Source organism: Artemia franciscana, unplaced genomic scaffold (genome assembly GCF_032884065.1).
Source record: "Artemia franciscana unplaced genomic scaffold, ASM3288406v1 Scaffold_999, whole genome shotgun sequence".
NCBI classification, from domain to species: domain Eukaryota; kingdom Metazoa; phylum Arthropoda; class Branchiopoda; order Anostraca; family Artemiidae; genus Artemia; species Artemia franciscana.
Window position 1 is genome coordinate 77,028 of NW_027069067.1, and position 27,187 is coordinate 104,214.

At 33.1% G+C, this 27,187-nt stretch overlaps 1 protein-coding gene across 2 annotated transcripts in view; it reads right to left on the reverse strand.

Annotated features, from left to right (window-relative positions):
• The window catches only part of LOC136043788 (uncharacterized), a 98,013-nt gene that overhangs the window by 30,992 nt on the left and 39,834 nt on the right, over positions 1-27,187 (reverse strand). The window contains exon 1 of one of the 2 annotated variants that reach the window (XM_065728704.1): positions 5,142-6,053. The exons of the other annotated variant lie outside the window; for it this stretch is intronic. Within the exon in view, the coding sequence (XP_065584776.1) occupies positions 5,142-5,195 (54 nt within the window). The 5' untranslated portion in view covers positions 5,196-6,053. Of the gene's footprint in view, positions 1-5,141; positions 6,054-27,187 lie in introns of those variants that run through there. 2 annotated transcript variants of the gene reach the window in all.

The window sequence follows — 27,187 nt, forward strand, 5'->3', positions numbered from 1 at the left end:
TAATAAAAATAAACGGTAAATAAATTCTTTGGCAGATTTCATCAGAAAACTTTATTGAAAATGTCAGAAAACCTACTCAACACAACACTTGATCTAAAAACTGAATCAGAAACTTTACTTAAAATCTTAATTTTCAGTGTGAAGCAAGGACACTATCTGCTACTAGTCGTTCAAAATAGAATACCAGAATTATTGTTGGAATGGCTTTAGCTTAGAAAAAAATATTTCATCTCGAATTTCCCTACGCGTTTAAACACATTTAAACTATTATTAATTTACTGCAATGTGGTAGAGAGTATTTAGGCCAAAAAAATTCTATAGATATCACACCAAATGCTACGCCCATAAAAAGCCATAAGAAATCTTATGGTCGAAATTGTCTATAATACTAAGTAGGATTAAGGGTAAAATATTGTGTGATCAAACCATTTCCTTAGCCATAATACTTTAAAGTACACATATAGGAAAATAACTTAAACTCTAGAAGTAAAGTCACTTGCACCTGGGGTGACTTCTTTCCTGGATGATATTAAATAAAAAAAAACTAATTTTTTTAGCTGAAAGTAAGGAGCGACATTAAAACTTAAAACGAACAGAAACTACTCCTTATATGAAATGGGTTGTCCCCTCCACAATCCCTCGCTCTTTACGCTAAAGCTTTTAATTGTTTTAAAAAGTAGAATTGTAGCAAAGAGTCAAACTTTAGCGTAAAGAGCGAAGGATTGCGGAGGGGACAACCCATTTCATATACGGAATAATTTCTGTTCGTTTTAAGTTTTAATGTCGCTCCTCACTTTCAGCTAAAAAAATTAGTTTTTTTATTTAATTTCTGAACGTTTTTGAATTAATGCATGTTTGGTTTTGGCTCTCCGCACATAAATTACTAAAATGAAATTTGTATATTAATTCTTTTTTTGGCTAAATGGCTTTCTCTTAGTTTTGATCAGACGATTTTGAGAAATAAGGGGTGGAGAAGAAGGCCTAGTTGCCCTCTAATTTTTTGGTTACTTAAAAAGGCAACTAGATCTTTTAATTTTTAACGAACGTTCTTATTAGTAAAAATATACGTAACTTAAGAATTAACTTACGTAACAAACTATCATAACCTTATATTTTTATTCTGTATACGAGGGGGTTTTTACCCTCTTTAATACCTCGCTCTTTACACTAAATCTTTAGTTTTTTCCCAATTCTTTAAGAATGACCCCTGAATCAGAAAGGCCGTAGAATAAATAGTTGAAATTACTAAAAATACTTTAGCATAAAGAGCAGGGTATTTATCTCCTCCTAAATACCTCGCTCTTTATGCTAAAGTATTTTTAGAACCCCTCATATGCTTAATAATCTCTGTTCGTTTTAAGTTTCAATGCTACTTCTTTCTTTCATTTGAAAAAAGTTTTCATGTTTATTTTTCATTGTTTTCTTATAGTAATGCTAGAGAATCCTGTGCCCTTTTCATTAAATTTTTCTTCCCCCCTGACAGATTCATCCAACGAAAGATCCTCCAACATAGCCCCCTCTCCTCAGCCCCACCCCCAAACAAAATAAAATCCCCCTGAAAACGTCTGTACACTTCCCAATAACCATTACTATATGTAAACACTAGTCAAAGTTTGTAACTTGCAACCCCTCTCCCAGGGATTGTGGGGGAGTAAGTCATCCCCAAAGACATAGTTATTATGGTTTTCGACCATGGTGAACAAAATGGTTATCTCAAAATTTTGATCCGTTGACTTTGGGGAAAAAATGAGCGTGGGAGGGGGCCTAGATGCCCTCCAATTTTTTTGTCACTTAAAAAGGGCACTAGAACTTTTCATTTCCGTTAGAATGAGCCCTCTTGCGACATGCTAGGACTACTTGGTCGATACGATGACCCCTGTAAAAAAGAAAAAAAAAGAAAAAAAAAATAAACACGCACCCGTGATTTGTCTTCTGGCAGAAAATACAAAATTCCACATTTTTCTAGATAGGAGCTTGAAACTTCTACAGTAGGATTCTCTGATACGCTAAATCTGATGGTGTCATTTTCGTTAAGATCCTACGACTTTTAGGGGGTGTTCACCCCTATTTTCCTAAATACGGCAAATATTCTCAGGCTCTTAACTTTTGATGGGTAAAACTAAACTTGATGAAAATTATATATTTAAGATCAGCATTAAAATGTGATTCTTTTGATGTAGCTATTGATATCAAAATTCAATTTTTTAGAGTTTTGGTTACTATTGAGCCGGGTCGCTCCTTACTACAGTTCGTTACCACGAAATGTTTGATACAGCTTATGTGTAGGAATTGTCGCCCTAGAATTATTGGCTTATGTTAAAATTTTATCAATGAAAAAAACCATCTACATATGGATATACCTGGTTATAATTCAATATTTTCAAACAGAAGGACAAAAAAGGGGGGCTAGGACCTTATGTATTGCCTAATGTGGCAGTTGTAGGAAGAGATGATCCGTCTGTAAACGTTGAACAGGTATTTGAATCTCTGTTTATAGAATTGGCTACTAAATCTAAAGAAAATATAATAATTACTGAAATATATAAATCTCCATGTGGATCAACAAAACAATTTACGGAAATGTTAGACACTGTTCTTGGGAAAGTATTGTTTGAAAAGTCAGAAATAATTTTAATGGGTGATTTTAAGGCTTATATGATGGATATATCATCGAGTCAGGCTTGTGATATACTGCAACTAGTTGTCTCGTCCGGGTTAAATCCGTGTATAAATATCCTTACACGATTTTCGAGCCAATCTGCAACCTTAATTGACAATTTGTTCTCATTTATACATTCTCTAAGAAATGATATAACTGTGATATTTCCTCGGTAGTTTTTTCCTCATTTTACCATTAAATAATCGTTTTTAGACTCTTACTTCTATATGTCTCTTGCTACCAAGAATTTTATTGTGTTTTCTGGTTGTTGCAATCTTTTAAAGAAATAAATGTTCTTTTTTTCAGAATATTTGAAAGTCTTCAAAGAACTTAATGATTATCCTTTACTTATTATTTGTATCAATTTCAAAGAAATTTCGATTTCCTAATTTTTTTTTAGGTTAAATCTGAAGATTTAGTGTCTAAAATATATGAATACAACATGTTTTGAGATATTCAATCTTATAAGAAATCGATTCGTTTGAATCTTCACAAAATATTCAAGATCAAATTATTTTGAAAATTCACTGAAGGACTTTTTGTAAAAATTTGTTACGCCACACTTTCAACCTTCCCAAATAGTTTAATTTTTCCTGGTAAATGAATTCTACTTTGGCTCTAAAAAGCTCCATCGAGCAAGAAAATGTGTCCAGTTGGAACTTCAATTTCATTGGGCACCAACTAAGTTCAAATAAACTTAAGGGAATGCTTGCTGGGCTTGAAAATTATATCCCTCTATCCATTTCTCTTACTTTTGATAGAAAAGGTGATGGATTTAAAGTCTCAAAATATGGCACTGATTCAACCCCAGAATTTTTATTCCTAATATATATTTCGAAAGAATAGGCCATTTAAATGGTTATAAGGCTATATTAGAGCACTTCATAAATTATTTCATTGAGGATAGCTTTCAGACCAATCTAGATGACAAACTACATTCTTATGTTGGGAAAGAATGAGCCGGTCTAGAAATGTAAATTTATATTTTTGCTGAAGAGATCAGGTGAATCACTGAAAGTCACTTATTTTAGTAAAGAGTCAAGTCACATGTTATAAGGCTACATGTCAACTGTTTTCTTAACCCCGAGTCACGTAATATATAGGTGAATTTTAGGACTAGTTTAGTAATATATTCACTAAATTGGATAATTCTAACGAGTGAGAAAATTTGTCAACTGTTATTCATTTCAAAACTTGAATTTTTCAGAACCTTTGGAAGGAAAAAAAAAGACCAAATAAGGCCAAGTTAGAAGCATTTAAGTTGTACCGTAATTTTCTGAAATCAATTATTCGCAGAGCTAAAACAGTATATTTTACAAAAAGATTTGTTGATTGCGGGAAAAATATAAAAAAGATGTGGGACGTGATTAAGGAAGTTAGTCGGCCGTCTATAAAACCAGAAGGTCTCCCTAAGTCTCTCAATGTAGACGATCAACTTGTATAAGAAAAAGGCCAAATTCGACATCATATGAATAAATTCTTTGCGAAGATAGGGAAAAAAACTGCTAATAGCGTGTCCTCTGTGTCACAGTCTTGGAAGCAGTTCTTAGGTCCCTCATGCTTCAAATCAATGGTTCTTGGGGAGGTTACTGTGCAGGAAATTAGAAATATTGTTCTGTCTTTAAAGAATTCTTCAGCAGGTTTCGACCAAATTTCTGCTAAAGTAATTAAACATATTCTTCCATCGATTATCATCCCAATTTACCACTGGATTAATAGGTCATTTGAACCAGGAGTATTTCCCCAACGTCTCAAACTTGCTCGTGTTACAGTTCTCTTTAAAGGAGGTGACCGAAAGGGAACTACAGACCGATCTCTCTTCTGTCAGTGTTCTCTAAGATATTTGAAAGAGCAATGCTCAAACGTCTGGTGAGATTTCTTGAAGCTAATTTTTTTTTTCCATCAGCTTCAGTTTGGGTTTCGTGCAAAGTATTATACAGAACATGCTTGTAATAGGCTTCTTCAATTTATACGACGATCTTTAGATTCTAATCTTATTCCTGCAGCCATTTTTCTTGATGTAAAGAAAGCTTTTGACAGCCTTACAATTAAGATTCTCATTGGTAAACTTTATCATTTTGGTGTCCGTTGGGTAGCATTGTCTTGGTTCTTGTCATACCTAACTGACAGATCTATCGCCACAGAAGTTACAGACGAAAAAGTTCTAATTGAATACGGAGTACCCCAAGGTTCTATTCTTGGGCCAACCCTCTTCCTCATATATGTGAACGATCTCTACTGACTTTTTAACACCCCAATTAACAATGTTTGCTGTGGATTGTGTCACAAATCTTACTCTCAGAGTACGTTGGTGTTCACACATAATAGTCAAGAAGAATTAATAGCATTTGCAGATGACACTACATTAGGTGCTGCAGCTCCGGATGAATCATCCCTTATTCTAAGGCTTCAAGCAATGACTGAGAAAATACTCTTTTGGTTTGACATAAATCAACTAACTTTAAATGTAAAAAAGTCCTACCTTCTTATTTTTTCTCGTAAAGGTGTGAGCTGCCCCACAATTACTGAGTTTCATACACCAAGAGGCTCCATAAGTCGTCCCCCGGATGGATATGTGCGATTCCTGGGAGTTCTTTTGGATGAAAATTTATCATTTAAGTGGCATATTAAAATAATAAAAGTGAAAATTTCCCGTGGACTTAGGATCATCCGAAAATTAAAACGTCTATTCCCTTTCCCTATCCTCCATCTTTTATACTTTTCTCTGATTTACCCTTATAGATGTTACTGTTCGTATGTGTAGATGTCCACATTTTCCTCGGTACTAGCTCCTATTCACAATCTTTATGAGAAAGCGGCAAGAATTCTCCAGTCGGCTACAGACACTCCTTTTGACCTCCTCAAAATTAAAGATATTTATGTTTTATCTCTATCTTCATTGGCATATCAATATTTCCAGGGAGATCTCCCATGTTGTTTTTCGGGACTGCTTAAACTAGTAGGGGAAGTAAATTTATATATCATTCGTAACCGAGAAGATGTGATGATTCCAGCTAGTCCCTTGGTTCGTTCAGACTTCGGCCTGGCTGTGACTGTGGGACGTGCTTGGAACTTGGTTCCCGCTGAGATACGGCAGTCACAAACACTTGGCTCCTTTAAGAGACAAATGAAAAGTTTCTTATTAAAGGCTTCTTATTAAATGTTTCTTATGGTTTATTTATTATTTTTTTCCTTTTTTCGGGTTGTTGTTTTGTTGGTGTTATATCCTCGATGACGCGAGAATTCTAATTTGTATTTTATTATCGGGTGATGTGAGGGTCACTGTTTCGTGGGGACCACCGGTGGGTTGATTTCTTTTCCTTACATATTTATATTTAGATGTTGTTTAGTATGTTTATGACATGTTCTTGTGATTCTTTATTTAGTGTATGCCTTTTCCCAAATAACGGGCCATTGAGCCCTTTGGGATATTGTTTTTGTTACTGTTATTTTATGAAAATAAATAGAACTTGAACTTGTATTAAAAACTATTCACATAACACCCCCGGCAGGGAGAATGGCTCGGATGCCGGGTGACAATACAAACAATATAAGCAAACAAACCCAGAAGAAACGGATGTCATCACAATTTTCACTCTATCTTACACCAAAAATAAGCGCCAAAAAACTCTTATTAAAGTTGTTTTCATTATTTATTCGATACCTGAAGAGCCGGGAGCTACTCAGAAATTAATATTTACTAATTAGCAGAGCTTTGATTTAAATTTTTAATATTAATAGCGATAGACTCATTAATATCAAAAACAGATTTATATGTGTTCCAATAACTTGCAATAATATTTTAGGCGAAAATCTAGACCGTTCGGAGACAATGACAGGCACAGGAAGCTTTCTTAAAGGACAAGGAGTATAGTACGGTTGGACTAAGGGAGGGCCTTGAAAAATGGTTTAAAACAATCTGGTTGGAGATCATATAGATAACGGACACGAAAAAGTATACATTGAAAAGCTAAAATTGGTCTAACCGGAATGATATTAATTAATTGTAAAGACTCTTAGTTGGAGATTTACCAGGAAGAGAAACTGGGAAATGAAATAACATCTTAAGGATTCTTATTGCTTTGTTTCGTAACTTCACAATAGGAGAAATATGTGACTCATATATACTCAAATAATAATCGAAAAATATGTAATATAAGATTGAACAAGAGAAAAATATTTTGATTTTAAAGCATAAAAAGGAAGGAAAAATTTAAGATGATGGATTACACCTATGTTTCTTCCTAAGCTAAGCCTTAGGCTAGTGCTTTGAGTTTCCTGCTTAAATTTTTGTCAACAATGACACCAAGATTCTGGTCAACAAATAGTCGATGAAATTAAGAAAACAACAATTTTTTGACCAGGCTTATCAAAATTTGGAAAATAAACTAACAGTCTACTGTGCGTACTGCTCCTGAAAAAATATTTAATTGTGTATGCAGAAAAAATATAAAATGGACATTCTTATTAATTAAAAGCTCTGGCAATTGAACAGATTAAACTTTGGGTGTGGCATTTTTACAAGATTGCCAAAGAATAAGAAACAGTTGCTGTTTTCTGCTATTACCAACATCAGTCGAATATTAAAAAGTGGTAAAAAGGGGATTAACGGGAAGCCTGCTATTACTAAGGGACCCCTTATAAAAGGGAGCCTATGTCTCTATCAAGATTAAAGTCTTATAAACAAAGTTTTGAATTAAATTAGTTTTGACGTTATTTGAGATATTACAAGTGACATTCTATCAATCTGTGAAATAGCTATCCTAAGGCGTAAATATTTTCATATTTTAGTTCTTAAAAGTTTTAAGTTAGGTCGAGAATTCGGGGCTAAACTTAAATATTTGGGTCCTTTGTTAATTTTAAAACCTTTTTTTAACATTTATGAAAAAACAAATAAGTTAATTTTCAGTCTGGTTAGTAAGTGCTATCATAAGTTCATTTCACCAAAGATCAAAACAAGTGTTCAAATGAGCAGTGGGCATATTGGAATGATTTAGTGTTCAAAAAGGTAGATGAATTGAAACGTATATATGAAAATATTTTTGAAGTGGAAAATATAAGCTCCTCTCGGAAACTCACCCAAGTGATGGCAATACAAAAGTGTCTAGAAAAACAATATTTTCAGGATGAACTATGTTATACTATTCCGCAAAATCTAAAAACTTGTAGGATTAACCACTGGAAGCTACACTTCCCCCTCTTGAAAATTATGAAAGCTTGTCTTTTGATTTCCTACAAGATTCACAGCCATGATAATGGACTAAAAAGGTATATTTTCCTTGCAATTACCGTGTTCAGTTGCTATGGGTATGTTACTCATCTATAATCAGGGGAAGGTGCTAGGGACATAGAAAAGTTTAAAAAAATAATATTAAAATAGGATTCTACTGGATTTAAGAAGTAAATTTGTTAAGTCTTATGCACAGAAAGTATTACTTTAATATAACAAGATGCATGATCACTGTTTTTTCCAATGAAATATCAAATGGGAAAGCAATTGATTGTAACCATTCGGCCTTCTTATTTCACGAGTTCATACAATCAAGAAAACAATTTCTTTTATTCAGGACTAGGAATAAGAATCTACAATCGATGTCCTTTTGCTCTATTTAAAACTTTATCCATCTTTAACTTCATCAGAGCAAAGACAACACAATTGAACTTTTCCTAAGACAACATTTAAATTAAGGAAGAATAAAAGAAAGGAGGAAGACCTTAGTTGGTGACAGATTTAAATCAATGCAATAACTAAAGAATTTTAAAGCAATAGCTATTTATGCTCACCTGATATTTTTGAAACGTCAAAGGTCCTAGAGACTAAACTTCTTTTCATATAGTCTACAAGATATCTAAGATTAACAGATTCTCGTTTTGTGTTATGAATATGATCTTCAAAGTGTTTTAAACGATAGTAGTGTCTGTGAGATCATAAATTTATTAATGGTTAAATTTTACAGAGGCAAGAGACAGCTGCTAGTTTATTTTCTTGGATAAAGCTGGGATTTTTTCTCGGATACAGATCGAAGACCTATGAAATTTTCAAGCATAAGGGCTTCTAAATTGAATTTATGTCCAGTATCTCCAACCTTTGTAAAATAATATATATATATAAATATATATATATATATATATATATATATATATATATATATACATATATATATATATATATATATATATATATATATATATATATATATATATATATATATATACATATATATAAAGTGAATTTTTAAATCAACCCTCTCCTACCGTCAAATTTTATTGAAGATGCCAAACACGTAATCAATAGGGATAAAAATATTCTTTTTATCTTCAGATTAGACAAACACACTTTTCTGAAACTTCAGGTGGTTTTTAAAGTGCTGTATGTTATATTAAACTCCAGAAAAGTATGTAAACTTTCTCCGGAAAAGTAAAGAGTACTATGAAAACCTAAATGTATTCATTTAACATTTAAAATGTATGAGTTAAATGCTTAAATGCATTCAAAAATTTAATTTATACATTTAGAGTTAAAATAGGTATTATAATATCTCAAATAATGTTAGAAATTAAACATATCTAATGATATAATCACATGGTTTCATATTCTAATTATCAGATTCAATCAAAAACTTCAAATTTGAATTATCATTAACCAAACAAGGATATGTCAATTAAAAACTAAACTTAATAGATGCGTTCAATTTGAATGTAATGATATAGATAAAGAATTCTGCAACTGTTTTGCTTTTTGAATTTTGCGTTAAATCCAAAGATTTTTCAGGGTAAATATTCAATTGAAATCAAATAGAAATATCAGAACTTAAAACGAGTATTTCGACATCTTGTAAGTTGTCAGCAGCAAAAAATTTCTAATGGAAAAATGAGATAGTCCAAAGCAATAATTACCAGATTCCAAGTAAGAACTTCCAAAGTTAAAATATGATGGGCCAAAACATGAAAATATTAATGAAAAGATTACGGAATTATTGTCGCTAGTTTGAGTGTATTAGCCTGGATTAAGATTTCTGATATTTTTTTAACTTAAATGTTGAACAAAATCAATGGAATTTTTACATTTTAAGTTCACAGAAAAGTAAAGATAAATGTCAAAATTTAATGCGTGCTTTTTAATATCTCATTATGTATTATTAACCCAAAATTTATAATGATAAAGTGGGTTATTTCAATATTCACGTTAGATGATTTGGAAGAAAAACTTCTAAATTTTCATTACCATGAGCCAAAGATGGATACATCCAGAAAATAAATTACGTAATTGAAATTCTTATTTGAATATGCTTTACAAGATGAATTTTTGAAGATTATTCAGTGAATTAGTGTCACATTAAATACATAGATTTTTTTCAATTAAGGAAAGTAAAAAGGATAACAAAATTTAAATTATGGATTTTGATATCTCCATCGTTAAAGGTTAATAGAATTAGCATTTCTAGTATAACTTTAAGACAGCCCAGTGTATATATTAGCATATTCCGAGGAAAAAAATAGTTTAGATCACCATGAGCCAAGAAGGATATATTAATTAAGAACCTGACGTAATTCTCCTCTGCTATTTCCATTGACAACTAAAACAAATTTTCCCGATATTGTTACAAGGATCATTTTTGAATAAATTCCATCAATTTTTTCGATTTTAAGAGCTCACTTGAAATTGAATAGCAATACCAAAGCCTAGAATATACTTTTAAATAAACGAAAAAAGATTACATAGTGAACAAGTCTAATGGATATTTTCTTTGCCTATTAAATTAATCAGATTCCAAGACTTTCGGGGAGATGGGCTGATGATGGAAGGAAACAATAGTTTCTTATATGATTTTTTGTTATTTATTGTTTTATTTTTAGGGGGTAATTTTCGTCAACCATCTTAGTCTTATATTTAGGCCCAGTGTGGTGATTATATACCAAAATAAGCTTTGCTTACGATTTTGCTTTTTTTATTAACAATTAAAAAATTGCTAGCACACACTAATTTTCAACATCCAAATTTGGGTTGAGATGAACAAACATGGATAAGGACATTCAAAATATACTTTAATTAGTAACAAAATATAACATTTTCGATAATGAAAACAAAATTGTTAAGCACAATCATTGGCAGATTTTGAACAAAAAATTCATTTAAAATGTGATTAAAGGTTTTCGAACTAACTCTTTACCATAAGACATATCAAAAACTTGACCTAAAATCTTAAACTTGAAAGAAGTTCTACAAAACGTGTGAAGAGAACGTACAAAAAAAAATTAAATTACGCGACAAATTTTTTCAAAAAATTAGAATAATGTGAACAAGACTTGAAAAGGTTAAAGCACATCAAGAAAACTCTTAAAAGTTAGAGACACGAGCATAGAATTTCCAAATCATTAGAGGAGTCTTAAAAAAAAAAACTTGAAAAAGTCAGTAACACGAATCAAACTTTTCAAAAAGTATTAAGCTTTCGAGATGAGCTTTTAAACAATAAACAATACGATGGAAGAAAATTGAAAGGCTGAAGAAAATAATAACAGAATATACCAAAACTCTGAAACATGAGAAGCGAAAATCCAACAATTGAGGTACGCTTAAACAGGAATTTGAAACAGACAGAAGTTTGCAAATGTATTTTTAAAAAAACGGTAAACAGGTGAAGATAATTTGAATAGTTTAGCAACGCATAAATAGAATTTACAAGAAGTAAGAAACATTCAAACAGAATTCTCAACAAGTCACAAGCAAACTAAAAGAATAAAATAGTAAAAAAAAGCATGGACAGAAGCTTTTTAATGTCAGATACACGCAAAGAAAATTACCAAAAAGTTAAAACAAGCAACAAAAATTTAAAAAAGACCTGAGACACTTGAACGGTTTTATTGAGGGCACAAAGGTGGAGCTCCTTGCCACTGAAATCTCTAATTGACAACATTTTAGTGGAAATCACCTTTATTTTTAGTTTCTTTCGAGTAATTCCAAATTTGAAATTTTCTTCGTAAGTTTCTGACTTTGTGAAAATGTTAACAGTAAATTGGTAAAGCTTTCAGCTAGTATTAAGCGAAGACTGGCATTGATGGAGAGTAAATTTTAATCCAAGGTGAATCCGCAACCAGGTTTTAAAAATATATTGTCTTCAATATCTCATGAATGTCATTAAAGTGAGGCAGGTAACTTTTGGCAGTTTGAAAAACGGAGTTGGAAAAAATTATCGACACTCCAAAAGATATATTAGGGGAAGAATAGATTTCTTTTGTCAGTATTTTTTCTATTGTTTTCACAAAATAAGTTACTTTGGACCTAGAATCAATTCAGAATTAATTATCAGTTTGAAAAAAAAAGACACTACATGCTACTATGCTTTCAAAATAGAATAGCGGAATAATTGTTGGAATGGCCTTTGTGAAGAGAAAACACAGTTTGTCTCAAATTTTCCTACACGTTTAAACACTTTTAAACTATAATTAATTCCCTACAAAGTGGTAGAGAGCATCAAGGCTATAACGAATACTACAGTTACTCATAACAAATACTACACCTATAAAAAACCATTAGAAGTCTTATGGTGGAAGTTGTCTATACTATTAAAAAATACTGTGATCATCCCTTTTTCATCGTTACAATACTTCCAAGTATGCCTATAGGAAAATCGATTAAAATGTACAAGACAAGTCACTTTAGTAGCTTAATAGGATATATGGACCGATTTTCTTAATAGTGTGAAATTTTCACGCTTGTACTATCAAATTATTCTTGTCTTTCTTTAACATTTTGGAATTTCTTATAGCTTCTTACAAATAGAATTGAGTTACTGGAACTAAATTTGGCTATTTGAAATTTGCTCGCATAAATACAACCTTACAGAGCAAGTATAACGTACATAAATAGATGCTAAGAGATGATAAGTCTTAGTAGGTCCTTGTTCAATATGCTAGGGTGATATTTTGTAACACAGTGCCCATCTAGTAGCATGAGTGATTGCAAACACATCATGTCTTCAAAGTACAGAAAGGTATAAAAACATCAAATATTTCACATTAATTATATGCTGTTAAAAGAAATCAAAATCTTCTTCAATAGTTGTAGAAAAATGGATTTCATAAAGGTAAGAGCACATTTATTTTATTAATGTGTACAAGGTGAATTTTCCTCTTTCTTATGAGAATCTATGACCATTCATAGTAAACTCTCTAAATTTATTAGCAAGGTGACTAGTGAAACCATTTCATATTATAATATGGTTCCTCATATCCAAAAATTTATGTTCCTAACCGTTTCCCATCCTTCCTTTGCTAGGGTTTCTTAGTCCACATTTGGCCTTCAATTATACCTGAACTTTTATGGAACCCAGTCCCAGGTACCACTTGATTCCTGACCCTTGATACTTCCCTCCTAAAAAACAAAAACAAACTGAATGTTTGTATATCATAGAAGCAGAGGTATGTTCAAGAAACTAGCAAAATATATTTTAGGTTGAATTTTATTGCTAGAGTTGACGGGAAAGCTACAAGATCCATTTATATCTTTAGGTTTGCCCCATATGGGTTGTTTATTTTCTCAATAATACTTTATTGATAGGTTACAATACAATGATAAAAAAGTGATATTTTCTTTCTAATGTTCATTCATTTTACAATTGAGGGTGGAATAGCCCCTTCCATATAGGATGTAATAAATGTTCATTTTACGTTTGAATGTCGTTCCTTACTTCCAATCAAAAAATAAACTTGTTTTCCATTTAATTTCTGAATGTTTTTGAATTTATATATGTTTTGATTTTGGTTCTCTGCACATGAATAACGAAAATTAAATTTGCATATTAATTTATTCTTTTAGCTAAATGGGTTTTTTGTAGTTTTGATCGAACGATTTTGAGAAAAAAGGAGCAGGGGAGAAGGCCTAGTTACCCTTCAATTCTGTGGTTACTTAGAAAGGGAACTACAACTTTTAATTTTAATATAAATTTCGAATAGTAATAATATATGTAACTTGCGAATCAACTTACGAAACGATTTTCTAAATTCCTATGTTTCTTATCACCTATATGAGGGGTTCACCCCCTCGGTGATACCTCGCTCTTTACACTAAAGCTTAAATTTTCTTCCAATTCTTCAAGAATGACCCCTGAATCACAAAGGCCCTAGAACAAATTGAAATTAATCAAATTACTTTAGCTTAAAGAACAAGGTATTTGGTGGAGGTGAACCCCTTATATGTGTAATAATTTTTATTCGTTGTAAGTTTTAATGCTGCTCCTTACTTTCAGTTGTAGAAAATTTTTCATATCTATTTTTCGATTGCTCTTTAAAAAAGGCTAAGACATCCTGTGCCCCTTCATGGAAAATCTCTTCCCCCATGACAAATTCCTCCATGGAAAGTTAACTCCGCATAGTCCCCTCCCCTCAACCCATCCCCCCACCAAAAAAATCCCCCTGAAAAAGTCTGGAAACTTTCCAATAACCATTACTATGTGTAAACACTGGTCAAAAATTTTAACTTACAGCCCCTCCTATGGGGACTGTGGGGGAGTCAGTCGTCCCAACAGACATAAGTTATAGGCTTTTGTATTATGCTGCATAAAATGGGTATCTCAAAGTTTTGATCTGCTGACTTTGGGAAAAATGAGCATGGGAGGAAGCCTAGGTGCCCTCCAATTTTTTGGGTCACTTAAAAAGGGCACTAGAGCTTTTAATTTTCATAAGAATAAGCCCTCTCGTGACATCCTAAGACCACTGGGTCGAAATGATCGCCTCTGGAAAAAAAAAAACAAAAAAGAAAAAATCAGTCCTTGACCTATCTTGTGGCAAAAAATACAAAATTCCACATTTTTGTAGATAGGAACTTGAACCTTCTATTGTATGGTTCTCTGATACATCGAATCTAATGATGTAATTTTCGTTAAGATTCTTTGACTTTTAAGGGGTGTTTTTCCATATTTTTTAAAATTAGTCAAATTTTCTAAGGCCCGTAACATTTGATGGATACGATTAAACTTGATTAAATTCATATATTTAAAATCAACATTAAAATTCAATTCTTTTTATGTAGCTATTACTATCAAAATTTTGTTTTTTAGAGTTTCGGTTACTATTGAGCCTGGTCACTCCTTACTGTAGTTCGTTACCACGAAGTGTTTGACAAGCACGCTTAGCAATTATAGTAGTAGCAACGATCTTGATGACACTAAAGAAAACTTTACTACGATTTGAAGAAAGCGTAAGTGAGAACATTTCGATATGACCTTAAAGTCACCACCATCAACACTTACCAGTATGTAAAGAGTCGTGTGGCAAATTAGTATGAGTGGTATTCAAGATGGCCAAAATTTTGAAACATGTTCATGAAACAATGATGAAAACGGATGTATAATTCTCCTAAGTGCAATCACTTAAGTGACAAAAAGATATAAAATACCTACAGAATAAATGAGCTTACACTCTTCCTCGCCCTCATAGGGTTTGACATAGCCACAATTGAAAAAATAAAAATGATTCCGATTGTAGACTGTAAGACCAAATCTTGTCATTCTAGACGATAGTCAAAAGCGTCACAATGGACAATGCAAGCCTTTTTTACTTGTAATTAGCATATTTAGTCGCATGGCATAAGCTATTCCATCTGCAAACCAAGAGAGGTAAAACGATTGCAAAACCTCAAGAAACTACACTTGGTCTATACTGCTATTAAAAGCGCAAGTGAATCGAGGAATTGATTTGATTAATATTAACATAACGAAAGTTTCGAGAAATATTAAACAACTTGTCATCACATTAATAGTTCCTTTAAGGGCTGCAATTCAAGATGGATTGATAAGAGCTATTGCCTATCTAATTCATGAATTTGTATTTTCAGAACACTACAAATTTTATTGGGAACTTTGATAAAATTATATGAATTGCAGATGAACAACGACATCATTCTCTTTTCAAGCTTTTTCCTGGTCAGGTTCATTGTCAAGACAACAATGCAATTGATATTTTTATAAGACAATATTCTAATGAAATAGGAACTCTAAAATGAGAAAGAAATGGGGAAGAAATGAGCAATTCTCTGTCGGGGATACTGTTTGAATCAATCAAATTCTTAACAATTTGGAAAGAGTAACTATATTTGCTGCACTGAGCGTTTTAAAGGGTCTCAAGTCTTACAAACTTAATAAGCTGCCCATCATCTTTATTTGACCAAAGGTGAACATATTCTTGGTAGTTAGTATGATTATAAATGCTTAGGGTCAACAATAATTGAGTCTATTAAATTGAATGTTATTAAAGACTCGAACTTTCAAAGATATTAGACAGTTGATAATTTGGTATCTTGGATACGATTCTTATCTTGAATCCTGGTTAGCCTATTAAGACATAATTAATGTCCAATCCTGATGGGATCCAGCCAGAATTTATGTCAAGTGTCTTTGACCTCTTGTATATTTTATTTGATCAAAACAAATGACTTTTAAACTAAAGTGTCTCCCCTCATAAGCTTTAAATGAAACCCTGAAGTTTCCCCCGTGGATTTTAATCACAAGAAAACCGACGATATCTTTGGAAAGGCTTAGATATATTATATTGAACTTACACCAAGAGATCGACCATACCTCAGTGAAAAGTTGTTGGACCATTTTGTTTCCATTGAATGCCCCAGGGACCCCCATCCTACAAAAAATATACTATATGAATTATTTTTGTAGTACAATCAATAGAAAAGTCTCTTCTAATAATAATAGTGCCTTGAATTTAACTATTTCAGTGAAACAGAAAAAGATGTGCATTAGCTATCATTACGAATGAGAATATTATTCAAAGCAATAAGTTGAGATATGTTCTTGGGATTAAAACGAACATAATAAATGACAATAATGTTAACAGTAGTAGCAAAATGGATTTTTAAGTTCAATTGTACATTTGTTTACGATTCATTCGCTGAGACACGAGTTAGAAAAAGCAGCGCTCCTGTCTTAAGAGTTTTTAAACAGAAAACAATTCAAGATAACATTTACTATTGTATTTTTGTAAAAGCTGCATGTTTTTAAATATGTCATTTAACATAAAAAAAGGATTTGGTCACAATTTAGGAATAAAAAAATATTTATCTGTGATTACATGTTTTTTTTCAGAGCATTTTAGAGGGCTATGAAAAAAAATTGCATTTGTTTCTTCTGATATGGTCGCTATAATGCTGTTCTTAGAAGACAAAACTCGAGCCACGGACTGGACTAATAAAAGGGTAAACATTAATATCAGACTATGGTCTTGGCAGTTGTTTTGCTAATTTATTTCAATTTACAGTATCTTTGGCTGAAGAGTGCATTGTACCGGCTGCTACAGAGTTTTCTATCTTTCTGCTTCACTGCTGGGGCTCTGGAAACGATGTTAAGGAAAACAATTCAGAATATGAGTCAGAGTTAAAGTAGAGTGTTGTTACTATCAACTTTTCTTTCCACAATAGCCGCTCTTAACATGTACATTTTTGATTTTGTTACCACGAAGATTATTTGATATATTTGCCTTCATTTGTGTGTTGAAATCAAGAAATCTACCAATGGAATACCAACTATTACTAGGAGTTTCATACACAAATGATTTTTCACACAGGCAACGGTCTATCAAACAAATCTATTTGCACACAGGTAATGTCGATAACGTCCATATCAGAAATTAAAAGGCTTACAGAAACCAATTAAAACAATAAAATATATCTAAAGCTCCAATTAATGCTCTAAAGCTCTAAAAAATGTAATTCTGGTTAGAAACTAGTCAGAATACGCCTGATTTTTGAAAAAAAACCATTGGAACATATGAAAAAAAAAAGATCAGATTCAGTGGATCAAAGAACTCTGATCTCGAATTTTTCAAGTTCCCATCTGTAATAATGTGGAATTTTTTAGTTTTTCCATAAGATAGATCACATATGCATGTTTATTTTGTTCTAAAGATTCATTTGAGCGTAAATTAATAGTTCTAGCGTCCCCTTTAAGTCACCAAAAAGATTAGAGAGCCATCTTTCATGCCTTCTTTTCCCAAAGCTGTCCAATCAAAATTATGACACAAAATTTTTTTTCATCGTGGTTAAGAGTTTCAATCAATATGTCTTTGGAGATAACATGACCCCAAGAAACCCATAGAAAAGGGTTTTAAGTTTTTAAATTTTCTCTTATTCTAAGTAGAGTGTTTCTTATCGTTTGCACATTTTTTCATCTGAAAGTAAGAAGCAACTGCCAAATTTAAGATGATCAAAGACTATTAAGTACACGAGGGGTCACCTGCTCCTCACTACCACACTCTTTACATCAAGATGGAAATTTAATCCCAATTCCTTATCAATCTGGAAACACAATAGTCGTTCAAATAGAACAATAAGAAGCTCTTTAAAAAGTATTAAAAAACATTAGCTTGAAGAAGTTGGTAGTGAGGAAGTTACATCCCTCGTTATATGACTGACACTTTCTTTTGCTTTTAAGTTTCGATGTTAGTTCTTGCTTTTATCGGGAAAAACGTGATTTTTTAGTCAATACACTTAAAGATGCAACAAATGGCAATTTACAGTACGTGAGGTTAATATTTAATGCATCTGAATAGTTATGGCCAAATGTTATGGTGGTCATGGAGCAAAAACTCACTTCATCCAGTACTGCTTTGCAAAAAGTACTTTGGGACGCACCTTATGTATCACTCACTTTCACTTTTACTAAACATCACGTTCAAAAATGACATGGTATGAGCTTTCTTGCCTAAAAATTGAACAATTGAAAGCTATTAGAACCAGTGTCTAACTGCTAAATTCTTATATTACAACCAGCCAACAACATATTGCCATGGGATCCCTTATCTGGACTAATTATTCATTTGTAAATGTGAATGTACTGGACTGAAAGTCTTCCATTATATTATCAATACCATTGCAGACAAATCTGGGACTCCCTCCCCCAAAAATTTTTAACCATTTGTAGTTTCTAGTCTTGTATAAAAAGTTATTTGAAATCCACTACATAATCTATCCTTCGATAATTCCCAAGAGACCCTACACGAGTTATCAATACACACCGTGATTCGAAATTCAAGACTGTTTGGAAATACAATATTCATTTCACTTTTTTCACACAATTCATGGTGCAATCGTGTAGACATGCAGGGCAAACCAGGTATGAGCTATTAATGAATAACTAGTGTACTTTTAAAGGAAATTTTTGAGCCATTGAAAGCGATTATTGCGGAAATCTGACTAAACCAATTTATAATTTACTGGAAACTACCCATTTAAGAGTGTTCTGCTAGATTTGGTGCCACGAATAGACTTCAAATTGCCAACGTATTTTGCAAGGAACCATATTAAATATGTCCAAAATTAATCCTATTATTTAATCTTTGACTTCCCCAAGGAAATCCAAAGCAACGACGATACCATAATCTGTGTTACCTGTAGTCCATCAGACAGTTCGTGGTAATGAACTGTAGTAAGGAGTGACCCGGCTCAATAGTAGCTGAAACTCTAAGAAATGGAGCGACATTGAAATTTAAAACAAACAGAAATTACTCGTATATGAAATGAGTTGTCTTCTCCGCAATCTCTCGCTCTTTACGCTGAATTTTGACTCTTTGCCACAATTCTAATATTTAAAACAATTAAAACCTTTAGCGCAGAGAGCGAGGGATTGCGGAAGAGACAACTCATTTTATATACAGAGTAATTTCTTTTCGTTTTAAGTTTCAATGTCGCTCCTTACTTTCAGTTAAAAAAATAGTTCTTTTTATTTAATTCTTAGTAAAGCTAATCAAAGTGTTTTAGCTCAAAGTTACAATATCCATTGTTTTCAGAGCAATAACCTATGAATATTTTTATGTTGTTCAAATAGTTGAAGTGCAGATTAGCGTTTTCCTATTAAAACAATTTCAAACCTAACGGATACCAATTTCTTAGAATTGAACTAAAATTCTCTTTAGTATTTCTAATAATTATTCTGAGTGCGACTGAGTCATATACTCAGAAACAACCACCTCCAGGCCACTCATCACGTCACCATGTAGCTTATAGGGGGTAACCCTACATATATTTAAGGCATATCCAATTATAGGATACGCAGAGCAAGGGGGACCTAGTCCTTGAGGGTCCATAAGTTGAAACCAAGACACCTCATTGAGGACCATCAATACATGTCAAAGAGCAAGAAGGCCTTTCTGATGCAGACTGAGCTACGCTCACCAAGGTGTGGATACGTCCTGTCAGATCTATTCCTTGTCCCACAAGGAGGAAATTGCATGGTGCTGGTAGGCCACCATCAAGGGAGGATCTTGTTCAGGACTTTAGCTGTGAAGAAGTTGAAAGCAAAAATTAAGGTAGCAATGGCCCCTGATAGAAGCAAAGAGGATTAGTTTGCCGTTGCTTCGAGAATTAGCCAAGGAACTTCTCACTTTTATTAATTATGATTTGGCGTTTAATGAGATTACAAAATAGGACTAACGCGTCTGGGAAAACTTAGGAACTAAGTAGTGTTTCCAAAATAACTGACGAACAAGCTGCAACGTTCCGAAAAACCGATGGGACAATTACCACATTCGGGGCAAAAATTCATTTACAGCCAACATGGTAGGATACCAACCTAGAGAATATTTGGGTAGTCCGTCTCAAGAAGATAATAGAAAAATGTATGTAGAAGACTTAAAACTGGAATCGGAATTTTAAACTTACGAATACTTTCAAAACCAAAAACGAAGGACCTGCTCTTCCACAAAGTAAACCAATACAACTAAAATATCATTGGTCCCTCAGAAACTCATTTAACAGGTTACAGTGAAAAATGGATAGTCTCTGGCAGACAAGATAGAATACAAAGGCAAGGAGTTGACTTTTTGCTGGCGAAAACAGAAAGAAATTCTCTAGTATCAGTTGTGTCTGTCACAATCGATGATGATCCAAATCAAAAGCGTGTTCAGCAACCTCCTTGTCTTGGTTCCTTACCCTTTTGATTTGTCAAGGGCAGATGAGGAGTCTGAAGATTTCGCTTTGAGCTTCAGAGTCTTGTCAACACCATTCCAATGAAAGACTTCACTAAAGTCCCTTGAAAGCAGGAATAGGTTCCAGCAACTGAAATGTGAAATCGAAAAGAAAACTGGTCATTTACTTAGAGACATGATAACCAAAAAGTGTCAGCAGATTACCGACAACTTCCAAAGAGGTAATTCACGCCACATGTTCAAACGTGCTAATGAGCTATCAAATCACAAGGTCAAAGTTCATGTATATTTTGCATAAATGTGGGTACAAGATTACCTCTTGCACTGACATCCAAGATCACTGGATAGATTATTTCTGGTGAAAATTAAATATCACAGTAAATCCATATCCTGAAGACCTTCAGAAGTTTTTAGTATAAATCAATGAGGGACCACCCCTAGCACCTATGAGGTCAGATGTAGAGACCTCACTAAAATCCTTCCAATCAAATATACACCTGGAATGGACGGTATACAAGCAAAATTGCTCAGAGTAGAATCCGAAGTTAAAATTGATCTGAAGCATGGAAAAGTAACAGCTATTTGAGAAACAAAATACTACTCCAAGCTTTTGTCAACAACTTTCATAGTCCCTTTGTGCAAGAAAGGATCCAAAAGCCATTCTCAAAACTACTGACCCAAATCGCTTTCCTGCCAACCTACCAAAGTACTCATAAAAATATTTCTTGCCCGAAACATGACAAGACATGTTTTAACAAAGTATCAAGCTTGATTCTATCAGAATAGATTCATTTTTAACCAAATATTGGTTATTAAATAAATCATAGAACAAGATTTGCAATTTAATAAAAATTATACCCTCTATCGGCAAGCCTTTAACCTAATCTAGAGATAGGGTCTGTGCTACACTTTGACTAACTTTGGCCTCTGATATATCGATACTATAAGAAGTATTTACGAGAAAGCGAGAAAATTGGTGCAGACTAGTGATGGAATCACTGAGGAATATTATACCCCTACAGGGGTTCTCCAAGAATGCATTTTTAAACCCGCATCTGTCTCTGATAACATGGGAATAGTATTAGGAAGATAATTTTTGACCTATTTTCATTTGCTGATGAAGTTCGTCGTCTCAATAAGAAAAATAGAGAAGATTTAAGCCATTACAAACACTATTGACGAAGTTGCTTTTGAATGAATATAAACGCATTCAAAACTAAGGTCATGAAAGTAACAAGTTATGCAGAAATTGGCCTACCCCCCCCCCCCCCAACCTAAAGTCCCTATTTAGGCTGGCGAAACCGAATGAGTCGAACAATTTTTTTTTGCCTTTGAAGTGTGCTGACACCCATAATGACTCCTCAAAAATCTTAAAATGACGCCAGGCTCTTCACTCCACATGCTTCAAGTCACTGTGGTCTATAGGAAAAATTAAATAACTCTTTAAAACTAAAGATTTTTCGAATCTTCCTAGCCCTAGTGATCTCAATTGCAAGTCATGGAGTAGAGGCATGGACTCTAAAGGCAATAACAAGCACCGACTAGCGGCATTAGAAATTAAATCACTCTTAAATCTGTGTGGTATCACTTACCTTGACCAATTATTAAATGAACAACTGCTGTCCTCCATGGATTACCCTCAAACCACCATGCAGACTATCAAGATCCTAGAGCTTCCGTGGTTAGGATAAGTTCACTGTGTGCCATCAGCCCAACTGCCTAAGATAGCCTTTGAAGGAAGAATAAATGCCTTTCGCCCGAGGGAATGACCTCCTAAGGGCTAGTGGGAAAACTTTTCCAACTTTTGAGGACTACAAAAAACACGGAGGCTTACCGATTATATTATTATGATACCCTTACAGGAGAAGTCCCGAATCCGCCAACCCAGCTGGATGGGAATTTTGTAAAAAGTAAGGTATTTTCCAATAGTTCAAACTTTTCATAGTGGTAACTAAGATATAGGAATCTTCTTGTATGAGAGTCATAGCAAGATCTAAATTCCTCCATAAATTCATCTCAAATAGGGCTGTTCTCACAGTACCAGTATTCTAATTTGTAGAAATACGAGGACATGATCGTAATACTTTTTTCCCTAATCAAACTCCCAATGCTGTTTATAAGGTAACTAGTGCCACCTAGAAAGATATTCTTTTAAACTAAATAGAACCATAAGAAAATTTATTATTTACTCCCTATACAAAAACTAGGGAAACACTAAGATGATTGATAACCAGCTAGAATCTATATCCAGATAAAAATTCGTGACACAAAGAAAATTTGTATTTAAAATTGTTAAAAAAGAATAGAAATGATTTCACTTTTCTTAAAAACTACCCAAATCATAGTCTTCAATGTTCTTCAAAATGATATCCAAAGTGTAGAGTAGCATATATGTATTATGTTCAAATTCGCTGCAAAGTATAATTTTTTCTCCAGCTTGAATGAGCTCACTGAAAGTATACATCTACCAAAAATTTCATCCGTGAAAAAATTCGTCCACATTTTACTATTTCTATTGCAAAATTGGGGACCATTACTTTCCTGTCATCGCAATCCACTCCATCAACCTCCAAAGGTGTTAAAATACTGTATTCAATAATATTTTGTCTACCAAATAAAGACTTAAAAACAAACTATGATTGTACACATATTTATCTACGCTATACTTCTGGTCTAGGACAGCTTCCATATGCACTAGGATTTGCAAGATTGGAAGCATTACAGAAAAGGCTATATCTATTTCGGTACTAGCTATTTTGATTTTGGCAGTGCAGTATTTCCTATGCAATACGGCAATCAAGTGACAAAAATCTTCATTCTCATGGGATTGATGGAATTTAATGGTAGCACAATTTATTCATATATTCAATTTCAAGTAATTAAACTAAGTTCCAATATCTTAGTTTTAGCTTAAATAGAAATATTTGTATACATACTTCAAAAGAGACAATAAAAAGCAGGGGAATATAATCGATAAAACTTCAGATCATCAAAATAATGTGATCCATTTGTCTTTCTAGACTACTAAAACAAGATTTGAACTACCATAAAACTATTTTTCCTATGGGCTGAATTTTAGTTATTGAGGTATATGGGAGAAAAGATGGCAACAGCAGGGGACGAGATATGTATCAATTCATAGCTAACTACTGAGACAGCCTGAGAAAAAGATTCTGACTTTTCAAGTCCCATTTTGGCCCCATTATGAGAGAAAATTATTTTTGTATTTTTTCTCTTCTCTGTAATGATCCTATTTGCAAACGGACCTACATTTACAAGTTCTGAATCCATGAAGGAAAAAAAATTGTTCTATTTTGGATCCTTTTTATGACGGGGAGTATTTTCAGGTTTATTAATGCATTTGTTTATTAGACTGTTTTCAAAACAAATATTTACAGATTAGAGTTCAAAACTGACTAGAAACAAACATTTTGTGAACCACCTCCAGGCCTTTTAGCCACCCCCCTCCTGATACAAATTGCTTTATCCTCTTGAAGAACGAAAGGCCTCCTGATCATGATGCTTTATTTGTTGTTTGTTTACCAGGGTTGAGTAGCAAAAACACATTTGATGGTGCTGCTCGCTCTGAAATTGTTTTCGACTGTTAAAAGCTTTATTTTAAAATTTGAGGCGAAAAAGTCCCGAAGTAAATTAATACGACTAAATGATACAAAGTGAATGAAGATACAATAAAAACATTAAAAACATGTATTTCTTTGCTAAGGCGAAACTTGAGTGTTACTTATGATTTTAAAAAAAATTCGCAGGCTCACGAATCTTGTTTGGAAATTTTGAATTGAATACAATCCCTATGTTTGGAAATACCAATCGAAAGCAAAATTAGTTTTATGCACACATAATTTTCAATGTTACTTTTATATAGTTTTTGTAATGGTTACCAGTCCCAAGACATCCAACTATTCTTCTCAATAATATCTGCTTATTTTTATAAATTCAATTTTCCCTTCTCTATCATATAAGTTCCTCTCACTTAGATTTTTGTCATTGCATAGCTCAAATTGTGTTGAATATACAAGTTATGGATAATTTTGCAGGTTCTCATACAACAGATGTACGAATGATGGTTTGAATACTAAGGAATCTACTCAAGTTATTCCTCCAGTTTCTCCATTCCATTTGTCAAAAGAGTTCTAAATGTAGGTCAGTTAGAGTCATTTTCTTATGAATGTTTATTTTTTAAAGGTTAAAACGCCGCCTTTTAAGTCCTTTTCACTTCGAGAGGGCTCAAATTTACCTTATCGTATGGTTAGAATGTAACAATATTTAACTTTAAATTGGAGAAATCTAGGGATGTGGTTCCCGGGTTTTACTATATTTATCCTTTAATACAAGAGAAACCGACATACCTCCTATCTTAAACAGGTTTTCAGAGTCTTAGGTTCAAGTCCTGGATACAGGTTAAACAGTTTTTTTTCTTGGTGTAACTTTCCAATTTACGTATGGCTCCATGAAATCTATTTCTATTGCGATAGCCTGTAGCAACATTAAATTCCACTTAAGTGTAATAGTATATATTGGGTAGGCTTCTGATTCCGAACATACCCAGGTGGCTTTAATTCAACAAATTTAAAATTATGTTGGTTTAATGCTCAAAGCCTGGTAATACATTATCTACATACATGTATAAATCATCAGGTAATACATGGTAATACATATATATATATATATATATATATATATATATATATATATATATATATATATATATATATATATATATATATATATATATATATATATATATATATATATATATATCATTTCCTAATGAAGTTTCACTAAGGATGATTTTTGGACAATTACCGGTATTAATATTTCTTAAGTAGAGGGCTAGGAAGTTAGTCCTTTTAAAATTGTTTAAAAGCTGTTTTTGGAAAAGTTCTCCTAAATAACCCCACCTGGCATTTCAAGAATTTTATTGAGTCTCAATGATCTTATACGATCCAGCTGTGTTCAGGCTGGGGTTGACGGGTGGGGGGTTGTTCTTAAGAATATTTTATTCATTTGTTATCCTAAAAAATGTAGATGATTTTGTAGTACTTAGCTTTTAGTTTGATGAAACAAGATGTATATAGTGAAATTGCATTTGTCATCCTTAGCAATGTTAAATGATTTCGAGACACTTAGCTTTTAGTTTGAGAAACAAAAATGTATGTGGTTTAATTGCATATGTTATCGTTAGCAATGTTAGATGATTAATTTTGGGTATACAGCTTTTAGTTTTTTGAAACAAGGAGGCATATGCTCAAATTGTATTTGTAATTCTTATCAATGTTAAATTATTTTAAGGTACTTAGCTCTCAGTTTGAGAAATAAAGATAAATATGGTGAGAAAATAGAATAACAAGGATAAAAAAGATAATAAGGTGGGGTGAGATGAAAAACAATGATAAATATGGATAAATGAATTACTTCTTTTCTGCTTTGCATATTAGATGATATTTTGAGTTACTTAGCTATTAGATTTCTGAAACATGATACATATAGTCAAATTGATTCTGTTATTCTTAGGATTTCTAGATGATTTTGAGGTTTATTCTCACTTTATTCTCAGAAAAATAGGCCTCCCCAGGCGAATCAGCGTGTCCCAAAGTGCCAAAAGGCGACTCCCTACAAAATAGTTGGGTACTTCCATGGGAGGCATGGACAAAGGGAAGACCTAGTCTCTAATGGTCCTGATCAGAAACTTGGACACCCTTAGGCTATAAATAAGAGTGGAGGAGGAAGAAGACCCCTTAAATTAAAACTCCACTTGTCCCTCCTTCGTGTCTAAGCGTCCCGTGAGTTAAAGCCTACTATCAATAATGGGTTAAATTGTACATTGACGTAGAACACCATCGTCAGAGGATCCTCTATAGGAGGAAAAGTACGGCAAGATGTAAGATCTAGATCTATGGACAGTAGCCTCTGCAAAGGGCTGCCTCAACCCTATCGGGATACTTGTAAGACTGGAGAGCTTGCGGTGAACTCTATTCCCACTTGAGGAATGGTACCTCTCAAGAAATAATAATCTAGTAAACGAATCACCCTTTTCATGTGATTCTGTTTAATGGATTATTCTTCTGGAATTGATCTGTTTTGACGGGCATTTTTGGGCTGAAAAAGGTCTTCTTCGATAATTTATCTACTATGGGTTGCCTCCAAATAGTAGTATAATTTTTTAGGCATGAATATATAACTAATCAGAAGTAATAGACTTGGGACCGTCTGTCCAGGATCAAAATGCATCACCAAGGGCTGAAAACCATGCATTGGCCAAGCTGATCCCAAGCAGGCAAAAAGCCCACATTCATACTGAAGGTCCCGGGGACTTCTTGCCATCCAGTTCTAAGCTGGCTTAAGCGATTCACTGAAGACTTGAGACGTAACATTGATTCTTGTCCTGCACTTGTATCTTAGATCATTGCTTTTCCTGAGGCCAAAAAAAAATTTAATAATTTAAAGAATATGAATATTGGAACTTGGAATGCGACGATAAAATGGACTACTGTAGAGACATTTTGACTGAAGAATTCAGAAGATTTGAGCTAGACTTATTTAGAGTTTAAGAAACTCATATCCACGGAATGGAATGCTTAA